This window comes from Microplitis demolitor, chromosome 8 (genome assembly GCF_026212275.2).
Source record: "Microplitis demolitor isolate Queensland-Clemson2020A chromosome 8, iyMicDemo2.1a, whole genome shotgun sequence".
Lineage (NCBI taxonomy): Eukaryota > Metazoa > Arthropoda > Insecta > Hymenoptera > Braconidae > Microplitis > Microplitis demolitor.
Genome location: NC_068552.1, coordinates 1,933,726 through 1,957,504, shown reverse-complemented (window position 1 = coordinate 1,957,504; position 23,779 = coordinate 1,933,726). Strand labels below are relative to the sequence as shown.

Below are 23,779 nucleotides of genomic sequence, written 5' to 3'. Positions count from 1 at the left end.
ATTATACCTCTAGTTTTATTTTTTGATCTTTCTAAAAAAATACTCGTCTAGAAAATTCAAAAATACATGAGCATTTTTTTTTAATTTCAAAATTTTTTTTGTCTAAAGTTATAAGATTTTTTATTTTTAAATGGCGGCTCATATTTTTTCAAATTGTATACTCATTAATTTATTTACTTACTAAAAATTTACTAATTGTTTACACCTGTTACTATTTATTCACTTGTCAGCAATAATTTAACATTTGGCCACTTGAGGGCCTGCGGTAACTCAGTGCTGATTTTAAAAAAGCAGTAAAAGACAACGTCATTGCCGCGATTGGTTGAAACATAAAGCGACATCGCACTTAAATGAAATTACAGAAGAACTTGGAAATAACTTTTACGTAACCATGTGTTTTAATGTAAAAAACAAGCAAACAAACCCTATTCGTTGTTTTTATTCAACCCAGTAGGAACGTGGTTCCATCAATAAAATAATTGCACCATGTTAGTAAATATCAGTTCATAAGTATTTAAAACAATAAAAAATCGTGTGTTAAAAGTGATTTGATGGCATTGTTGAGACCATGTGTAAAATTAATGCAAAGTTTAACACATACCGTAGTGTATCGAGCGCAATGTATCCAAAGATTCATTTTAAATTCAAAAGAAGAAAAAGCTCTGATTCTGTGTATTCTTAACAGCAAAAACAAAAGAATTAGTTATAAAAGAAAACAATCAAGTACAAGGTTTGTTTCACACTATAGTATTACTAAAAACATAAAAGCGAATGATAACAATTCTCCGTCTCTAATTAATTTATTAAACCGCATTGAGATTCTCAGTAATGAATTCAAAAATATGAAAATAGACTACGACTATTTGAATGATACTATTAAATTATACGCAGAATTAAATGAAGACATTGACAGTACGATAGACATTTTTATTCTCAATTGTTGCGGTCGAGTTTTGCCGAATGTAAGACACGAAGTCCGACAAAAATTAGCTTCAAAATTTTGGAACATTTTAGAGAATAAAAATCGTGTAACTTCGCTTAATTATTACCATACTTTAATAAACATCTACGAACAAAATCATGAAAAGATAGATTACAATGCGTTCATTAAAAGTATGAAAGTCGAACCCAATGAAAATATCTATTTAGATCTACTTCAGGTTGCCGCCAAAACCAGTGACTCTGAATCCACGGATTACATTCTGTCAGAATTAAAAAAATTTGACAATTTCAAAAATTTAAATTCCGTACATGAACTTCCTAAAGACCCGGAAAAAAATGACAGATTAAATAATGTCATACTAAAAAATGTCGATTTATTTAAACTTCAGTTGCTAAATGAAGTGTATGGTAATCTAGCCTGCGGATACGCACTTCAAGGAGACATTGAAAACGTCATCAAAATATTAGACGGTCATTCTCTCAACCACAAGCAATTACTGATGGTATTAAAAAATTTGTGTCTATCAGACAAAAGCAGCAAACTTGAAAAAATATTGAAGTATATTCCGATAAAAGAAGTCGCAACAAACCGATTGTTTATCAATATGATTTACGAACTCGTGCATTTGAATAAAATAAACGAAGCCTTAATGGTAGTAGACTTTTTTGCCGCTAACAATTCGATTAAAAACTCATTGTTTATCACGAAAAATTTTCTACAAGCTTTGATTCGCGCCGACATCCCGGAATCGAATATTTTAAACATTGCTGAAAAATTAAGCAGAACCTTTTCACCGGAAACTGTAAAGTATATTCTGTTAGAAGAGAGCTTACGCTGTGAAAATTTTGAATTCGCGCTCTTGCTGTTGGAAAGTATAGAAAAGAATATTGAAATACGGCCGCATTATTATTGGCCGATACTGATACAGGCTTTCAAAAGTAGGGGAGAGACTGGGGTCTTTGGTATCATTGATCACATGAGACAGATGCAAGTGCGACTGGACTATGATACTTTACTGCATTACATCTTTCCTCATATAAATACACTAGATCCCCTGTTTCCATTGCAAAAGCTATTAAACCGCGGGCTGAAATTGCATGACATCTTAATTCCATTAGTAAGTTTTTTGCTGGAAAATGGAAGAATAAATGCCGCGAATTTTCTACTTTTGAAAACGAAGAAGAAAGTTAAATTTGACAAAATTTTATCCCCTCTTATCAAAGCTCTTAAGTATCAAAAAGACGCTCATGGGTGTGCGAAACTTTTGCTGTTTTCTGCTTCTGTTAAAGACTACCCTGGACACTTCTTATTGCGGATACTTGATGATAAATTTTTTTTTAATAGCAATCACATTATCAAAGACCTGATAAGCTCTTATAAGAAACATAAAATTTGTATTTCAAATGAAGTAGGAAAACTGATATGCGAAAAATGTACAGCGCAGAGAAATAAGTTAGAAATAATGACTTTTTTAAAAGACTCTGATATTGTAAATAAAAATTTATCAGTTAGCAATTATAGCTCAAAGAATCCTGAGTATGTAGATGACGAAGATGAACTGAAATGTCATTTGATTGAACTGAAATCAAAAGGACTTTGTTACGACTTTGTATTACGGAAACTGTTTATGATTGCATGCGATTGCGATGATAGTAAACAGGTGGAATTAATTGAAAGTGAATGTAAAAAACGGAATATAGAATTGACAGCTTCTATGAAAGCGAGTCTCATTGGATATCTAGCTCGTCATGGAAAAATAGAGGACTTGTGTTCTCTTTTGCTGAATTTGCGAACAGAACATCCGGACTTTATTCTAAGCCCGGTTAAAATTTTGCAAGCAGCAGTGGCATTTGTTAATTGTAATAAGATAGAATTGGCCTGGGAGTTGATAAACAACAGCGAAACATCTACGAATCAATCACAACAGGGATCTTGGAAGTTATTGAATTCAATTGCTTGCAGTAAACACTACAAGTTAACGAACCTCATGCTGAATACTTTGATAATTAAAAATTTTTGCAAAATTGATAGCAGGATATTGGAACCTCTGATAACGCAACATCTTATTAGAAATGATTTACCATCGGCTATTAGATCTTTTCAATTTGTTGCAAATCGCTATCAGTATATACCCATGCATCAAAAATTGGTGTATGATATTATTAAGTCAATTAGGGATGATGCTAATGAATCTTATAAATCATTGCTTAAAAGTGTTCTCAATGTCATTTATAGTATCGGTGGACAGAGAATGGTTGATATGGATTTAATAATTGCATATGTGAAGTGTAATATGTTGGATGAATTGAAAACAGCTATAATGGTACAGTATAATTAACTTATTTATTTTTCCCTAGTAGATCCGAATTACGGTAAATTACCGTAAATAACCGTAAAACCCCGTAATTTAAGGCATTCGGAAGAATTTCTGTAATTTACGGTAAGCTACGGCAAAATCCCTACTTAACGGTAAATTTACGACAAAATTGCGACAATTCGACGGTATTTTACAGTAAAATACGACGTTTTACCGCAAATTAGCTGTAATTTACGATATTCAGAAGAATTACCGTAAATTACGAAAATTTACGGAAAATTGCGACAGTCTACTGTAAATTATCGTAATCTACTGCAAATTATGGGAAATTGCCGTAATTTGCGGCAAATTTACAGTAAATTACGGTATTTGGCGGTAAAATGCAGTAATTTACCGTAATTCGGTTCCACTAGGGTTGTCTACTGTATAACCTTTCGTCACTCGTTAAAAAATGGCGCCTTTTTCATATTTTCCACCAAATCGGCACCGAAAGTTTTAGTTCCTGTTTCTTTCTTTTGTTTGATAAGAAATAGTATATTACGCACCTAGATAGGAAAGTAGGACATTCTAACCTATGTATATAGTTGTCTACCCGAGCTGGAAGTGGGGTTGGCAAACATGCAGATGACTTACTTTGGTTCGTGGTGTGTATACTATTTTTCACCAGATCTGCACCTGAAAATTTATATTTTTTCCCCTGTTCGCATGCGCTATTCTTTCCCGCAAACAGAGACAAAAATTTTAAGTTTTAGGTTTAGATCTGGTGAAAAATTATATGCACGAGAGGAAGGTAGGTAGTTCCAATTCGCGTGTTTGGTGCGACTTCGGCTCGGGTAGGCAATTATACACCGGGTTGAAATGTTCTATTTTTCTCCCGAGGTGTGTAATATACTATTTTTTTTTTTTTTTAATTTGAAGGTTAAATATACCAGGAACGTTGATTTTATTATAAAAGAGTATTTTATGATTTTAAGTAACTAACAATCTTTCAAATTTGAATCTTTTAACAAAAATAGTTATTTTTTTCATTTATGTTTAATATCAAATAGGGTTGGCATTACTGCGCTCGGTGTAATACGGTGACGTAGCACAGATGGCGCTCACTACGCGAGTAACGAAGGGTTAAAATGATACTAAAATTAGCCAACGTCTAATAACTTTTGAATTTTTTTAAAAACGACAATATCATAAAAAAAAATATTTTAAAAAAATGCACTTGTACTTTTTCAAATTTTCTACATGTGCATATTTGTAGTTTTTTTTTTTTTTTTTTTTTAATTAAATAGTAGGAAAAAAAATTCTAAAATTGTTAATTGTCTGCTGACTTCAGGACCATGGGTTAAATTAATGAAAATATTAAAATTATAGAATTTACAGTTAGATCGAATCTTTTTTGACCAATATTTGATTAATTTATCTGATGAAGAAAAGTCAATTGTTCTGATGAAAATTTTAGAAGCAAGTAGTGAAATTGACTGGATTGACCGTCAACCAATATGTGAATCATTGCTGAAAACATACAGTAAGTTATATATTTATATATATGTGTAACTATAAATTATAATTACCTAATTAAGTAAATTTTTTTCAGGCAATCTGAATGATCGTAAAGGTGTTATAGAATTGTGGAAAATAATGAAAAATGAAGGAATAAAATCATCTGCAAAATTTGATAAACATTTTTCAACATTTTTATTACTACATAAAATACAAATACCGAATTCGTTAATTACTCGTAAAGAATTTTTGAGTTAAAATTATTTAAAAAGTGAGTTTTTCACTGTGAGTACATCTAGTAAGTATATAAATTTTTACCATGGTCTTAAAAATTTCATCCAAATCTACGTGATATCAAAAATTGTATTTTATAATGCGTGATGAAGGTTTTAATGCTTTCTGGATATCTCTAGTCAGTCTAAAACTTTTGAGATAATTTTTACTCAAAAATTATCTTTTTGTATATTTGCAGATAAATGGAATATTAAAATATTTAATTAACATGTAAATAAAAGATAGCTAACCAATAAAATAATTTTTTTCTTAAAGAATAAATTATATTTTTTTCATAGAAAATGCTATGTTTGCTATTTTTTAACCTTTTGTCTGTCGTGCTACGAGGAAATTCTCATTCAATCGGAGTTTTTAATCGGGGATTGTTATAGTTGATGAAGCTGAAGCTAACTGCCGTAATAAGTAGCGGCCACGCAAAAAATTGATGGCCGCTACTTATTACGGCCGCTAAATTCAGCTTCATCGCTACTAACTGGTTAAAGTCAGCCGCATAAAATTTTATATTAAAATACCATCCTCTATGATTGGTCAATTGTGTGATTTAACATCTATTAAAACACTCATTTTTATATTAAACCACTGATAGCAACTTTTTTATGACGTCACTTTGAATTTAGCCTCCTTATAACATGACCAAAATCTCTAGACTGCGCATGCGCATTTAATTAATCAGCACAAAAATATTGAATTTTATAACCTTACATATTTCTATTAATTGATACAACATAACCAAAAATGACTTTTTTGAGGTTAAGTTTTTTTAAGTGAATAGTATTAAACAAAGTATTCAATTTCATAAAATATAAATCTTTTTTAATAATAAAGTTAATTGTTTTTATGACTCTGACTGCATGACGCTGACTTTAGACATCTAACGGAGGTTTCTGCATTCATTACATATAAACTATTGTATATATTAGTGACTTAACTATACATTTAGTGTCATCGAGTATAATATCGGTTTCACTTGATGTATAAGATACTATTAAGACACCAAATTTTAAAATGATACTATTTAATTATCATAGACATTATAGTAATGCAATTTCATTTAACCTTACGCGGGAAAAATTTGAATCTTAAAAAACAAAGTTGTGGAAGCAAATAAAAAAAGAGTTAAATTATCTGAAATACTTAAAAAAAAAAAAAATACTTGAACATTTCCGTCAACAATAAATTAAAACTGTCGAATAATTTAGTAATAAATTTATTAAATTGATTTAACGTTATCTTTAAGAAGCGAATTATATTTTTCTAATAAAACAAACACTTGTTCTTTTAGCGATTGATAATTCATTTGATTTTCGCTTTCTTTAATAGAACTCATGATATCTTCATTATCCCGATTCAATTTTTCAAACTTATCTTCCAATGCACTTATTTGTAAGTACAAATCATTTTTTTCCAGTTCTGTTTTCAGCTCTTCATATTCTTTACGCACAGCCAATAATTCTTTTTCTCGTTCCGGCTGGCGATTCTTCAGTTCTTGTCTCTGCATAATTAGTTCCTCATGTTCCGCTTCAGAGCGCGCTTTCAACCCTTCTAAATCCTCTAAAACAATTAATTCATTTTCTTTTTGTTTTATTTTTTCAGTCAACTCACTCAATTCATTGTTTAATTTCTTTTCTAAGCTTTCCATTTTAATAAGCGATTGTTTCAACTTAATGTGTTCTTTACTAAGCTCTTCAAAACTCTGGTCTGCTTTGCTGACATTTTCAGCCGGAATATTGAAAATGGCCATCTCATCATTCAACGAAAGTTGATTGATATCATGATCAGTAGCGTAAGCTAATTTTCGTAATGACTCGACAATTTTGTCTTCTAAATTACTTAATTTCTTCAGTTCTTCTTCTTTGCTTTGTTCGAAATTAGGCATAAATTGTTCGATAGCTTCTTCACGTTTTCTCAATTCATTGTATTTTATTTGTTTCTCAGATTGATTGTCTTCGAAGTCCGTTTCCAATTGTTCTAATTCTTGTTCAACTTCACGAATTTTGTTTTCAGTTTCCGCAATTTTCCTTTCTGCAGCAACGATATCCATGTTGTCTTGTTTAACTCGCGTAAGTAGATGTTCCCTTTCTTCATCAGGCGACATTTTGTTCTTCTGTTCATCCAACAATTTAGACCTTTTTTCTTTAGCCTCTGCTATTTTTATTTCAAGTTTTACAGCCTCTTGTTTTATTGATGACAACGCGATTTGTTCTTCTAAATTAAACTTTTCCGACGACAATAAATCCATTTCTTTTTGTAACTCTCCGATATCATTTTGTAATTTGTTCCTTTGTTCGACTAAATTATCATACATTTCACGCGTATTTTGATCCATTGCTTCTATTATTCTATCAGCTTTCTTTTCTTCTATTTCAATCCTTTCTTCCATATCACGTAACTTCTGTTCTTTGAATCTCCGCTGTTCAAATAAATTATCTATTTCCACAGTCATTCGTTCATTCGAAGATTTTATTTCTTTTACTTCGTCTTCCATGTCGTCTTTGTCGATATTCGACGCTACTTTATCCATAACAATATTATAATCTGCTAATTTTCCTTGTAGCTCCGTTAATTCAGCGGCCAATTCTTTGGCTCTGTTATCGTAATGTGCAAAAGTTACGCGTTCTTTTTTCTGAGCTTCTATTTCATTGGTAATAACTGCGATTTCTTGGTTAAGTTCTCGAAGCTTCAGTTGAATCAAACCTTCATAATATCTTTTGTCTTGAATCTGCCTAAAAAAATATTTAAAATTTAATAAATTTTGTATCAGTTTTCTTATAGTTCGGTGTTACTATGCACCCATAGTAAAATTTATTGGGAATTTTTGACAGTGTAGTTGAGTATTCCTAATAGAATTGTCTACAGTAAATTACTTAATGAAATCCTTCAGCAAGTTTCTTATGCAAGACTTAAGCAGGACTTGAAGAAGATGGATTTCATAAACTTGCCAAAGATTTCATCATCTTGTTTAAGATTCTTCTTAAAGACTTACGGAAATCTGTAGAAACAGTCTGCAGCAATTCTTAACCAATAAACGCACTATATAACAATGTTTGGTCAGAGTTGCTGCAGAATTGCTTAAAATATCGAGTTTCTTTATCTCCGAGTCACTCTAAGCTCGGACGCAGTCCCTTTAGCAAATCTAGTAGCCTTCATTTAAATTTAAATTGCTAACAATTAACAACACTGGCACACAAAAAAAAAATTGTCTGTACACTGCGCGCCACCTATTTACGGGCATGTTTTTCGACCCGCTGAATACGAATTTCAAGTCAGTTTAGGCCGAACAATCTTCAATTTCGAGTAAATTACAAAAAACCCCGAAAAATAGCGAAAATTCGATGTTTTGGCAAGAAAAAGAATTTTGAGATCTAGGGCAAGCATAATTTTCATGTATTTTGATCTGTTAAATACTAATTTCGATCGTTCTTTAATCATAAACCGTTTTAAATCTAAAAAAGTTATAAAAAATTTTGTAAACCCGGATTGACGAAGATTTTCATGTAATTTTGTAATTTCATAAAATTGCAATTCTATCACTCGATAAAATTATATCGAACATTAAGACCGGTATTCATAGTCGATTTAGAGGTTAAGATCACCTTACCCATGTTATTTAGCTTGGAAATGATGATCTTAGGCTGTAAGTCCTGATTATGAATACCAGCCTAAGTGGGCGCCACTAAATTTACTATACTAATGCTGAATAGATGACTCGCGAATCAACGAAGAGGGCGCCATGTCCGAGTGTCAAGCAATTCTGCAGCAAATCTGAGCTAATGCATCTTCAGCAAGTCTTACTACAGATTTATGGAAGTATCTTGCCTCAGACTTGTCTAAGACTGATTATGAAGACTCTGAAGACTCAAAATACAGACTTACGTAAGATTTTCTTAAAGATGTTACTAGGGACTGGTAAAACAGACATTGAACCGAAGCTGGTATAAAAGAATTTTTTTACCTAGTCATAGGCAATCCTCTAGTTGTAGCAGGCCGCATTCCAGCGATTCCATGCTGCGTTATTGGTCTGTCAAATACTCCCGAACTGACATGAGAGGTAGGCGGAAGTCCAGTATTTAATCTACTCATCCCCATAGCTGATGTTAGATTATTAGACCGCGAATTAGCCGTTGACCCACGGTTCGAATAAGCAGATGCTGAAGGCGGTCTAGCCGAAGCTCCACTTCTCGCTGGAGTTGCTGTTCTTAACGCACTTCCAGCTCGCGTCGTTTGATTTTGTGTCCCCCTTCGTGATATCGGTCTCTCATGTCGAGTTTGCGGCCGACTTACACTTGTTTTAGGTCTGTCCGAATTATTATCGCTCTTGATATCCGAATCTCTCTGCCACTGAGTGACTGATTTATCTGACATCATTTGTCCACTGGTCATTGGACGCATACTCTCCATGTTTTTCACTTTATTTTACTTAATCACGTCAGTTATGATAAACTACCGAAACTTTGTTGTTATGCTGGATTGCCATGGAAACGTCAGTAGTAAAATACATCAGCACGAATAGTATATTTATATATATACACATATATAAACAAGCATAGTTTTTAATATCAATAGAAATATTGATATACTGAACTATTAATTACTGTTATATTTCACAGGAGCACATGTAGCGCATGAAGCACCTGCGTAACTTGCGTTACTAAGTTACCAAAAACACAACAAACACATTGTATAAATATATATATATATATAAAGTATATGTAATTCAGTATTTTAATTGAAGTTTAATGCAATTAAATTTTTCAAATAAATAAATTTAGTGATTATTAATTTTTAATTTATTATTTAATAAGTAACGGGTAAAATAGTGTGTTTTTAATTAAAAAGTGATTGTTATAAATTATTAATTAAGAAATATTTTTGTTTGTAATATTAATTAATATTAAAGGAATAATAATGAGTAATGAAATATTGGAAGATAATGATATTTATGGAGGATATGATGATTATTCTTCAATGTTTAGCACTAAAAATCAGAATATAGCTTTTCAAGATGCACTGGAAATGAATAACATCAGGAGGAACATTGTAAGTTTTTTATATTAATAAATTAATATGTTTTTTCTTTTCTTAACATAAAGTAAAAAAAAAAATTTTACTGTAATGTTTAATTGATAAATTTTTTTCAGACAACTCCAAGAATGCCTCCTGGTACTGCTATGCGGTTGGGTACATCAACTGGAGTAAATTTGATTTTAATAAATATTAAATTACGTATTTGACTAAAATTTTTTTTTATTTATATATATTTTTTTTTTCAATAGTTCCATCGTACGGGAGCTGGAATTACAGGCCGACCGGGAACTGGACTGAGACCAATGACAGCAGTACGTGGTGCCGGATATACTAGTAGTCGTCAAACGACATTCGATCCTCTGAATATGCGTAGTAATTCACGTGGTCCAGCTCCACCTTTAGATTCTGGTAAAGAAGACACTCCAGAGGGAAAAATAAAAAATGGTGAAAGAAAAATAATGGAATTAATTGAAAGTTCCGCGGAGGCTGCTAGTGAAAATAATATGCGGGTCGCATTAGAGAGAGCTAGAGAAGCTTCTTCACGGGAAAAAGTTTTGATTCGATTACAAGAACAGGCTGGATTAAGTGATAGTCATAATCTAGATTTGACTTTTGCTGTGAGTCTAATTATTTATATATACATGAAGAAAAAAGTGTGGTAAAAATTACAATACTAAAGTAAAATTTACTGACAGATATGAAAGCATATATTCTGTATTGTAATTATTACTAAACGTTTAGTAAAATTTACTAGTTAGTAATAATAACATAAGATATTCAAAATTACTCGTAATGTATTTTTTACTAGGACGATTATATTTTTTACTATTTGTATAGTAAATTTTACTATAAGTACTATTAATAAATACAAATTTAAGAAAGTCAATTTTCTAATACAATATAGGATTTGTTACTATACAAAATATTAAAAATTACTATACGCAATGGATTTTTTGCTAACACGATTATATTTTTTTACTGTCTGTATAGTAAATTCTACTGTGTATAGATAAAATTAAAAGTTGGTGGGGATAGCATATACAAATATGTATTACAAGTTCTGAAACTTTGTGCCAAAGGAGACATCGGGCCGTCAGACATAGGAAAGAACTCGCGCGCGGGAGTTCAGGGTTCGAATCTCGGTTGAGACAAGTGATTTTTTAAAAAACAAAAATCGACACCAACACCAATACAGATGACATAAATAACAATAATAATCAAAATGATAGCAGTAATAATCAAAAGTTCAAAGCTAATAAAAATTTAATTTCATTTTTTTCCATTCTAATATCGTAAAATTTACTAAACGGCATAGTAAAATTTACTAAACAGGACAGTAAAATTTACTAAATATAACTAACAATGAATATGCGATTTAGAAGATTTACCATAACCAGTATATGAGAAATTACTAAACGACTTGTAAAATTTACTTATCTGTTTATGAATTTTTCATATAAATCATAAGTGTTTCAAAATTACTATTTAAATTTAGTAATTATCTCATATTTCTTAGTAAAATTTTCAACATTTTTTTCTCCATATTAAAATTTTATTACTGACTAGAAAATTTTTTTTTTATTTAATAATAAATTATTTAAAAAAATAAAAATTTATAGTTCGAAATAAAATTAATTTACACAGGAAATTTTTTACAGGTTCTAGTTAACTTAGCAACTCAGTATACTAATAATGAAATGTATACGGAAGCATTAGCAACATATCAAGCAATAACTCGAAACAGAATGTTTAACAACAGCGCAAGATTAAAAGTTAACATGGGTAATATTTATGTAAAAATTGGACAGCTTTCGCAAGCCATTAAAATGTATCGAATGGCTTTGGATCAAGCCCCGGGAGCTCATAAAGACCTGAGGTACTGAAAATGATCATTTATTGGATTAAAGAAAAAAGTCTTGATAAGTGTTTCTAAAACAATAAAATTATATTTCTACTTTAGGATAAAGATAATGCATAATATAGGGATGTTATTTGTCCAAATGGGTCGTTTGGAAGAAGCGGCGAATAGTTTTGAGTGGGTGATGCGAGAAAGAACTGAATTCAAAGCTGGGTTACATGCGATCTTATGTCACTTTGCATTGTGCCATCGAGATAAAATGAAGCGAGGATTTTTAGAGTTACTGGAAGTTCAACTTAATACGGATCAAGAAGATAAATATTCAATTACTACTGTGAGTAAAACACAGTACAGTTGCTTTCATTTAACTTTTAGTTTTAGGAAGAATTACTTTTTTATCTTTCGCACTCAAGTGGACGAAAAGTTGTACTTTTTGCACATTTAAGCACAAAGGCGCTGCGTGTTCGTTCCCTAGTGGCATTCTTAAGAAAATTTTACGTGTCTGTATCTTGAGTCAACAGCATCTTGAAATGATTCAGAATAGCTTTCTAGAATCTTGAAATGTCAAGATCTTTTAGGAATTCAATTTTTTAAAATCGGACCGGAACCAATGGTGTCACGCGTTAATACCTGCGGACAAAATAACAACTGCGACATGATAACTTTAAATTTCGCGCCTATTTTATTATGTTGCCATCTATTTTGAGTAAATTGATATCTTGATTTAAAAATCGCGCCATTTTCGAAACAAGTCGGTAATGTCTTAAACCTACATTTTGCCTATCTTAACCCAAGAGCAAGAAATTCTTAAGCGAAATATGTCAGAATTTTGTTTCAAAACAAAAAAGGCTTCATCGAAGAATAAAATTCTCAAACGAATAATTTTTTTTCTCTATCCGAGAATTTCAATTTTTTGGTTCAGACTTATTTCTTGAATTAAAACAATTTAAAATTTTGAAACAAGAACCACATTTTGAAGAAAAAATTTTTCTTGAATCAAGATAGTTTTTCTATCAGTGTATTCAGTTATTCCCAATGAAAAAAAATTACGGGCCGCCCACAAAATTCGATTTTCAAAAACCAGCCCGAAAATAACTTCTTTTTTTTTTTTTTGAAAATTTTAAATTTTTATAGCGGGAAGATCAAAAAACTTTATCGAAAATTTACCAATTTCAGGATGATGCAGTAAGTAATATACTTAACGAAATAATAAAAACAGATCAGTTGTCAATATTAGAAAATGATATGAAATCAGAAGCAGAGAAATCGATATTAAGCGCTGCTAAATTGATCGCTCCAGTAATTGAAGATACTCTAACAGCAGGATTTTCTTGGTACTCATTATTTAAAACACATATTCTATAAATAAATTCTTAATAATTAATACGACTAATATCTATTACAAGGTGTGTCGACGCAATAAGATCATCGTCTTACAGTTCTCTCGCCCCAGATTTAGAAATAAATAAAGCAATGGTACTGCTGCATAATCGAGAGACTTCATTGGCAATTGATACACTAAAAATGTTTGAAAATCGGGATATTAAATCAAATAGTGCAGCATCGACTATGCTATCATTTATATACTTCCTCGTAAGTATTTCCTTATTTTTAAAAAAATGACTTTTGCGAAGAGAAGACATTGATAGTAATTTGAGTCACTATTGTTAGCAAGGTAATTATGAATTAGCCGAACGTTGTGGTGAAGCAGCTCGTAACGCTGATAGCTATAATGCTGCAGCTTACGTAAATCTTTCAGCATGTGCGATAAAAAAAGGTGAATTAGACAGAGCGAGAGAATTATTATTGTGCGCACTTGACAGCGATGCAAGTCATGTACAAGCTTTATATAATTTGGGTAAATATTTTTAAAAACAAATATTTTAATTGGTGTTATTGTTTGTTATTTCGCTCTATCAATCTTTTTTAATCTTTTAAATAACAATAAACTATTGAGTGCTTCTTCATGCATTACTATCACAATAATTGATTATTAATAATAGAGTGATGCATAAAGTTCCATCGTATTTTTTTTTTTTTTTAATTAATATTTTTTTGATTGGGCACTGATAATAAACACATTATTCACTATTGAATTTTGCTAGAGTTTAAAAGTAAATGCTTGTAGGAATTTAATGAAATTTAACAATTTGATATGAATAAGGTACTGGTGGGTAATAAGGACTAGCTAAGGGACATTTTGAATAGAATCAAAAATATTGCATTTAATTATTGAAATGTATCATTAATCTTTATTTCAATTAGCCATAAAATGTAATAAAACAATGGTAATTTTTACTATAAACAAACCAAAAATTATACTTTCACAAAAACCATATGAATAGGGCTTATTTTACTACGGTAGGATAAGAAGGCCTGCGGGTTAGACAAACTGGAATAGTTCAACTATACTTAATAAAATTGGTATTAGAGATGAATCATCACTTAAATTTAACAACAATACTTTTTAAGAGTCAGAACACTAGATTGTTTTTTATGATTTCTTCTGCGCTACCCCGCATGAAAAAATCTTATGTCCTAAAATTATACTGAATAATATAACACATTTTATATTACAATATAATTATTTATATAAGAAGTCATATATATTAAAATAACTATTTTTTTGCCGTTTTAATTATATAATTATATATTTTCAAAATATACAAACATGATATATAATATTATATGTTGGCATATATTCAAGCTATATGAACTCCATATATTGAAAATTATATTATAAACACATAAGCCATTTTATAATGTTAATATATAAGCTAATATATATTATCGACTTATAAAATTTCAAGTCTAAAAGGTTTATTCTAAGCCTATATCAAGTTGTAAGCCTTAAAAAGCTTAATTCAGTTTTTTTAAGTCAGAGTTGTAAATTGACATCCCCTGATTGAAACGCACACTTACATGTAAACATCTATATGGTCAGATCTACTTAATATGTACTGAGATATCCGTTCTTTCTTTATTAATCTGTACCTTTATTTTCTTTCCTGAGTTAAACTGATAAATTGAATGTTCATTTTGCCGATTAAAAAAATATTTATATTATATATTTTTAAGTATATTATCCAATATATAATGCGATATGTTGGAAAATTATAATGAAAATAATTTTTTTTTTTATAGCAGTTACTATACTTTAAAATATATGTCTCGATTATATTTCATTATATTGGAATTTATAACCGGGAAATTATATTTTGAAAATATACAATGCTCTATAATAAAATATATATTTTCTTTTATAGTTTATGTTATAAGAAAAAATATACTTTCAAGTTATATGAACATTATATTCAAACATACATAAATTTTTTCCGTTTTATATAATTATATATTTTCGTATATAAAATAAAAATATCCATTTTTTTCATGCGGGATTCTTTTTAAGAGTTAGAAGACTAGATTGTTTTTTATAATTTCTTCAGTGCTACGACAGCATATGACAGATGATGAAATATAGAAGACAGGGAAGGTGGTATCGAGACTTTATAAATTTGTCGTAACATCTCTAAGGAAGACTCTTCTACTAGAGTAGCCTTTAGCGGAGGCGAATATTTCAAATTTCATTTCTGTCACTTAGGCCTTATTACCCGCGGGTACCTTATTAGTTTATGCTACACGTGTATAAAAGATAAAAACAAATGTTGAATTTAAGCAAACGAGGTATTTAAGTATTATATAACTGATTGTTTCTGTAAATTTAAAATAAAGATAATGTTATTTTGTATCGCTTCGAATTAAACGGCTCTCTTTTCATATTAAATTCGATTATCCGCTACTATTTAGAGAACGCCTTATTTAACATTAATCCAATGATGATATAAAAACCGTTGAAATCGTGGAAAAAAACATATTAAAGTCGAGACCTTTTCAACGATCCGAAGTAGAATTATTGGCTTTGCGACATCAGTGAGATAGCAATTCAAAGGTTGTGTTTTCGTCATTTCGATAAGACCAAAAAATGTTGACAAAATAATTTAAGTTGACGCTATCATAAAAATATCTGCGTACTAAAAGACCTCAAATTGCAACTATTTTTGTACACTGTAAAAAATTGGGAGTAAATTCAGAGTGATTACGGATTTTATTTAAATTTTTCACCAAACCTGCACCGAAAGTTTGAATTCTGCCCTGTTTACAGGAAAGAAAGTTTTTTTTTTTTTATGAGAAAGTAAATGATAAAAAATAGCACATGCGCTATTTTTCCCGCTAACAGAGACAATTAGTACATTACACACCTAGTACAGTAAAACAAGAAAAGTCTCAAATCACTAAAATTTTTGGTCGAGACGAAGCCGAGACTTTCTTTTTTACTGACCAAGGTCCATTTTCAGCTCGGGTAGACAATTAAACGGGTCAGAATGTCCCACTTTACTCCCTGGGTGTGTAATATACTATTTACGGGTTTCATATTAATGCTGCGATCAAGAAATTTTCTAAATTTTCTTAATATTCGATATAAATTATTGCAGCCTATTATAGTGTGACTTAAAAAAAAATTAATGATTTTAATATTTTAGGATTAGTTTATAAAAAGCAGGAATGGTATGAAGATGCACTTGAATGTTTTTGGAAGTTACGAAACATCGTGAGATATGATCCACTAACATTATACCAAATAAGTCATGTTCACCAGCTTATCAAAGAAACAGACCAGTCTTTAGAATGGTATTAAATATTTATCATTATATAAAATAATATTTTTAAAATACCATTTTAAGGTTAAGAAAAAATAGCAATCATATTTTTTTCTTAGGTATAATCAGTTATTAGGAATTGTACCATCTGACCCTGGAGTGTTACAAAAATTGGGAGAAATGTATGATAGTTTAGGAGACAAGCAACAGGCATATCAGTATTATAGTGATGTATGTACAGTAAAAAATAATTAAATTAATTAATTTACATAATATGTCATTATAAAATTCATTTTTTATGTTGTAGTCTTACAGATACTTTCCAGGTAATTTTGAAGTTATCGATTGGCTTGGATCTTACTTCATTTCGATGCAGGTTAGTTTTAATAGTACATTATACATCATGTGAAATCTATATTGTACATAATGTCCCTAGATGTGTAGTGGTATAGTATAGTCGTCCTAGAGAATGTTTGGGATTTTTCATCTATTATAATATTCTCACAAAGATATTCTGCGCACGCGCAAATCCAAATATTGTAGTAGGGGAATAATTGTGATGAGGCAAAATCCAAAACTTTCTATAGGATGATTAATGTTAACACTCCTGTTCAGGACCATTCCGTAATATTAAAAAATCCTGTCGTCCCACTATATCATTTCTCGTGTCTTATGTGCGCAGGTCTGCGCCGTAAAGATGCGTAATGCACGAAAAAAAAAATTTAGGTTAGAATTTAATCGTATAAGTATATGTAGGATTTGAATTTCCCGCCACTAAGCTTTTTTTTGATTGGTCGCGCAAAAAAACGTAGTGGGAGACAGGATTGTTGATATTAGGAAGAGAATCTTGTTAAATTTAGAGAGAGTGTAACACTTTGGAGAGTCACATTAGGAAGATTTTAATAAACTTAGCGAAATTTTGCGTTTAGGATGTTTTCAGTTTTCATTCCCACTATCTAAATTTGATACCTAAGGCATGCGCCTTTATAGTGGGAGTAAAAAACCGAAAATATCCGAAATGAAGTCTCGCTAATTCAACTGTTCAATAATTTATGCAATGAATGCACGAAGAAAAACGTTGTTAAATGTCTAAAGTCAGCGTCATGCAGTCAAAATTATAAAAATAATTTACTTTATTATTAAAATAGATTCATACTTTAGAAAATTGAATACCTTGTTTCATACTATTCTCTTAAAAAAACTTAACCCCAAAAAAAGTCATTTTTGGTGTTATGTCATATCAATTAATAGAAATATATAAGGTTATAAAATTCAGCTGACGTTGCTTCGATCTACACATGCGTGCGCTGATTAATTAAATGCGCATGCGCAGTCTAGATTTTGGTCATGTTAATAAGGCAGTTAAATTAAAAGTGATGTCATTGGAGAGAAAGACGATTAGTTATTGGCTTGAATTATTGAGTAGGGATGTGCTCCGCCCATTTTACTCAAATTCCATGATTTAATGTAAAAATGAGTGTTTTAATATATATTAAACGACTCTTTTGACCAATCAGAAAGAACTGTATTTTAATATAAAATTTTATGAGGCTTTTACATAAATTATTTATTTAGACATTTAAAAAAATAAATTTGTTTTTTTATTGATCATTAAAGGTCGCCGAAAAAGCATTGCCTTTTTTTAAGAGAGCAGTTGAATTAGCTCCGGATCAACCCCGTTGGCGATTGTTAGTGGCTGCTTGTTTGAGAAGAACTGGACAATTTCATAAAGCGTTAGAAGAATATCAGGATATACATGACAAATTTCCTGAGAATATCGAGTGTCTTAAATTTTTAATTAGACTATGTAGTGATTTAGGTTTGAAAGAAGCTCAAGTGTATGCTTCAGAATTGAAAAAAGCTGAGAAAGCTAAAGAAATGAGAGAACGTCAAGGGTCTGCTAGACCAGGGACAACGGGTATTTATTATTATTTTATAAAAAAGATCATTTTTCTTGTACCACCCTGACGGATCCGAATTACCGTAACTAACCGTATTTTTACTGAAGACACGGTCCTTTTACGGTAAATTTGCCGCATGCCACGGCAATTTATGTACAACACTTCACTTTATGATAAAATTCCGCAGACTGACAGCAATTTTATGTAAATTATCGTTATTTACCATAAATCGGATCTGCCAGGGCGAGAATTCCTTTTTTTCTTCATATATATATCGATACTGTCATTCTAAAATGTCGTATCCCACATTTGGGAAATTTTTCAGGAGTCGATAAAACGTTTCACGGTCGGTAAAGAAGAATGATTTGTATTATGTTTACATTGGTATAACCTACAAATTTATTTTCATGTTTTCATAAAATACAGGCAGTAGAGAATAAATAATTTTGAATTATATGCTGTAAGAAAAGTAAAAAATTATGCATCATTACCTTCTTACTCATGTCGTTGCTTCCTTGAAATTAACTTAAAATCAAAAATGTTAAGCGTGACTTAACCTATACGAATGTGGGGTACGACATATTAACATGCGCGAAAGTCTGCGCGTGAGATACGACATATTATAATATTTATTTAAAAATACTAAATAAGCAATTTGACCTCTAAAATTTGTACATAAGCCGCGCATTGTTACAATGATTCCATTTTTAAAAAAAAGTGAAAATGTCAAATTTTGTGGGATACGACATATTAGAATGACAGTATCGATATTTGTTTAAAAATAATATATATGTTTTAGGTTCTCGAAGAAGTAATAGTGGTAATTCCTCTCGAGGTGGTTCTGGAATCAGTATGCAATCAGATTATAAATCAAGTCCAATTGCAAGTCGGAAAGAAGCGCGCTCGTCTTTTAGTAACGGAAATTCTCGTTTGAGCCGAGTTAATACTTTAGATAATTTTGATCATATTTTACCAGAGACACCAAACGGTAAATTATATAAATTATTTTTACTATTAAATACTGCATTTTTTTTTATTTTTATATAATTGAAATACGTTGTAATATATATATATATATATATATATATATATATATATATATATATATATATATATATACATGTATTCTTGGAACTTCGTACTTTATGACACCAATTAATCTTATCGGTATATCTAGATGCGGACTTAATAACGATCTATATGATGTAAAAATTACTTCAATTAATTTTAAGACAATGATTTATTGTTTTATAATCACAAGTTCAAGGCGTTTTTGTTCTATTTTCTTGCGATCATAAATATCATTGTCGATATATCCAGCTTATGTTTATCTAACTGATTAAAAAACGTTTTTTTATAAATATTTGAATTTTCCGCTTAAATTTATTGCTTTATTTCAACATTAAAAAAATAATTAATTTTTTATAATTAATAATGTAATAATTTATTGAAAAAAAAAAATAAATAAGTAAATAATGAAAAAAAAATAAATTAAATTTAGTGCGGGAAATATAATTAATAATTAATCAGATGAAATAAAATCAATTTGTTTATATATATATATATATATATATATAAAGAGGGGCGAAACGGGCAGGGGATACCCCTAAAATTTTATTAAAAAAAGTTTGTTTTTGAAAGATCTAAATTCACTTGTAAATATAACTGAGCATTATTTTTGATTTTATTTGAGTGTGTCCGAAAATTTTAGTAAAAAAATAGTATGAATTTGATTTCTTTTCTTATCAATTTACAATAAAAGAACTCGGGTCAAATTACTTCAGGTATTTCAATAATCAACTGGAAAATATTTAAAATTTTTTCAATTTTTAAATTTATTTAACTTTTAATTATTTTTTAATCTATTACTTTAAGCAACATATAATTGCTTTTTTAAAAATATCTTCTTTGGAATTAAAACTGACTCAAATCTTTTACTTTGAAGTTGATAATAAATAGTAATTAGCAAACAAAAATTACCAATTTAAAGTCGGTAGTTAAACTTTTTTAAAAATCTAAAGTGTCAGTCGAAAAATGTTGATGACTTTTGTTTTATGATAAAAACTATTAAAATTTTTTTTCTTCCTCTGCATCCAATAATTATGTGAAATGTAATTTTTCTTTATGTAAATTTCTTACAAGAAAATTCAATTTACCCAAATTTATTTAATATCAAGAATTTTTTTTCACCTTTAGGTTCCCCATTTTACCCGCGAAATATGAATTTTTATTTTAACGGCAGCTAAAAATTTTTTCCACTTTGAATATTTGAGTCCCCAAAAATTTGATATTTCCGTGAATACTTCACGGAGAAAAAAATATAGTAAAATTTACTAAAAAATATGGGAATAATTACTAAATTTGGAAAGTAATTTTGGAACACTTATGATTTATATGAAAAATTCATAAACAGATAAGTAAATTTTACAAGTTGTTTAGTAATTTTTTATATACTAGTTATGGAAAATTTCCTATATTGCATATTTATTTTTAGTTATATTTTGTAAATTTTACTATCCTGTTTAGTAAATTTTACTACGCCATTTAGTAAATTTTACTATATTAGAATGGAAAAAAATAAAATAAAATTTAAAATTAGCTTTAAACTTTTTATTATTATTGCTATCATTTTGATTATTATTGTTATTTATGTCATCTGTATTGGTGATGGTGTTGATTTTTGTTTTTTAAAAAATCACTTGTTTCAACCGAGATTCGAACCCTGATCTCTCGCGCGCGAGTCCTTTCCTATGTCTGACGGCCCGATGTCTCCTTCGGACAAAAGTTTCAGAGCTTGTAATACATATTTGTATATGCTATCCCCACCAACTTTTAATTTTATCTATACACAGTAGAATTTACTATACAGACAGTAAAAAAATATAATCGTGTTAGCAAAAAATACATTGCGCATAGTAATTTTTAATATTTTGTATAGTAACAAATCCTATATTGTATTAGAAAATTGACTTTCTTGAATTAGTATTTATTAATAGTACTTATAGTAAAATTTACTATACAAATAGTAAAAAATATAATCGTCTTAGCAAAAAATACATTACAAGTAATTTTGAATATCTTATTATGTAATTATTACTAACGAGTAAATTTTACTAAACGTTAGGTAACATTTACAATACAGAATGTATTTCTTCATACCTGTTAGTAAATTTGACTATAGTATTGTAATTTTTACTATACTTTTTTCTCCGTGTCCGTTACCCCCCTATTACCTTTCCTATACATTAAAATGTTTCCTTATGCGTAGTTCGAGATTAGCTAAATGAAATATAATGAGAGTGAGGATACTCGTATTGCACATATTACTCTAATGGATTGAATAGATGATGTATGCGCTCAACAGTTTTGCACTGTCTATTTTCAGTCTCTATACATCATTACTACATCCCTTTATTGCATACTTACTAATAAAGCCATTATTAATAATTATTTTGTATTTTATTTTTAGATATGATTTATTCCGATCCCGTGGGCCCATTGCCGACGCGACCTATGACGGCCGCTGGAAAAAGAGACGAAGACTTTGGCGACGAAGAACTGGGTGATGATTTATTGCCTGTATAGTTTTAATATTTTAAAAATTAACATAATGTGTAAGTCGCTGATTGTTTTATTAATTTTATCTAATTAATGGTTATTAATGTTTGTAAATAAACTTATTATTAAAACTTCTATCAACATGGAAAATAGATATCTGTTTTTTTTACTGTCAATCAATCATTGTTTGTGTCGTAATTGTCATAGCTGATACTTTCCCCATTTACGAGCAAAGTTCATAAAGAAAAATTAGATATTCTTGAAAATAAAAGTAATTTATTGCCATTTCATATCTTTGTAGGTCGATTTCAAAGTTTATCGTATGTGTCTGAGCTTTAACAAATATTATTTTATAATCGTTTTCTATATACTTTTTTTTCCTTTAAAAAAAATATGGAAATTTAGACTTCACTCACTTACAAGCTGAGTTATATTGAAAGAACGAAAATTTTAATGATATTATACGCTCGCTTCAAATGCGGCGGTGGCTTAAAAACGCCAGATGTACATCTGGTAAGAAATCTGTCGTCCTGGATTATAATTAATTTTAATTTAACGAATGATGATAATCTCATTGTCTCAGCATTTTTTTTTTTTTTGGAGTATAATAAACTATATTTTATTTAGAGACTAAGAAAATTTTGTTGAAGTTATATCCTATTGGATCTTATTAACGGTAATTTATGGTATTTTGTCTGAATTTAACTAAAATAAGGTATTTTGATGGCAAATAAGCCATGATTTTCCGTAATTTACGACAAATTTTATTAATTCACGGTAATTAACGGTTTATCACGGTAAATTTGGCAATTTACTGTAATTTGCGACATTTTTACCGTACATGGAGAAAAAAGTATAGTAAAAATTACAATACTATAGTCAAATTTACTAACAGGTATGAAATAATACATTCTGTATTGTAATTATTACTGAACGTTTAGTAAAATTTACTAGTTAGTAATAATTACATAAGATATTCAAAATTACTCGTAATGTATTTTTTGCTAAGACGATTATATTTTTTACTATTTGTATAGTAAATTTTACTATAAGTACTATTAATAAATACTAATTTAAGAAAGTTAATTTTCTAATACAATATAGGATTTGTTACTATACAAAATATTAAAAATTACTATGCGCAATGTATTTTTTGCTAACACGATTATATTTTTTTACTGTCTGTATAGTAAATTCTACTGTGTATAGATAAAATTAAAAGTTGGTGGGGATAGCATATACAAATATGTATTACAAGTTCTGAAACTTTTGTCCAAAGGAGACATCGGGCCGTCAGACATAGGAAAGACTTGCGCGCGGGAGATCAGGGTTCGAATCTCGGTTGAGACAAGTGATTTTTTAAAAAACAAAAATCAACACCATCACCAATACAGATGACGTAAATAACAATAATGATCAAAATGATAGCAATAATAATAAAAAGTTAAAAGCTAATAAAAATTCAATTTTATTCTTTTCCATTCTAATATAGTAAAATTTACTAAACGGCATAGTAAAATTCACTGAACGGGGATAGTAAAATTTACTAGATATAACTAAAAATTCATTAAATTTGTAATTTCGTATATTAAAATTAATATGAAAATGAATTACTATTCAAATTAACATAGAAAAATTAAAAAAATGAGAAACCGAAAAATTAGATAACGTACATATTAATATATAAAGATCTAGTATACGAATTTTTCATTTTATTATTTACCACTT

At 29.4% G+C, this 23,779-nt stretch overlaps 3 protein-coding genes across 3 annotated transcripts; 2 read left to right on the top strand and 1 right to left on the bottom strand.

The window, feature by feature from the left end:
- Window positions 1-382: 382 nt before the first annotated feature.
- Window positions 383-5,318, top strand: LOC103572511 (leucine-rich PPR motif-containing protein, mitochondrial). Its single transcript, XM_008551149.3, has 3 exons — window positions 383-3,266; window positions 4,629-4,782; window positions 4,852-5,318. Exons 1-3 carry the CDS (start codon window positions 552-554, stop codon window positions 5,013-5,015), a joined length of 3,033 nt encoding a protein of 1,010 aa, XP_008549371.1. The 5' UTR covers window positions 383-551; the 3' UTR covers window positions 5,016-5,318.
- An 881-nt stretch (window positions 5,319-6,199) lies between these two features.
- LOC103571534 (intraflagellar transport protein 74 homolog) lies at window positions 6,200-9,614 on the bottom strand. Its single transcript, XM_053741427.1, has 2 exons — window positions 9,004-9,614; window positions 6,200-7,774 (listed from the first exon to the last, which is right to left on the bottom strand). Exons 1-2 carry the CDS (start codon window positions 9,447-9,449, stop codon window positions 6,262-6,264), a joined length of 1,959 nt encoding a protein of 652 aa, XP_053597402.1. The 5' UTR covers window positions 9,450-9,614; the 3' UTR covers window positions 6,200-6,261.
- Window positions 9,615-9,877: 263 nt separating this feature from the next.
- LOC103572512 (intraflagellar transport protein 88 homolog) lies at window positions 9,878-22,201 on the top strand. Its single transcript, XM_008551150.2, has 14 exons — window positions 9,878-10,088; window positions 10,190-10,243; window positions 10,325-10,693; window positions 11,735-11,952; window positions 12,037-12,268; window positions 13,111-13,268; window positions 13,341-13,527; window positions 13,606-13,792; window positions 16,476-16,623; window positions 16,712-16,823; window positions 16,900-16,968; window positions 18,210-18,510; window positions 19,293-19,481; window positions 21,963-22,201. The coding sequence occupies exons 1-14, from the start codon at window positions 9,957-9,959 to the stop codon at window positions 22,076-22,078; spliced, it is 2,472 nt and encodes an 823-aa protein (XP_008549372.1). The 5' UTR covers window positions 9,878-9,956; the 3' UTR covers window positions 22,079-22,201.
- The last annotated feature ends 1,578 nt before the right edge of the window (window positions 22,202-23,779 follow it).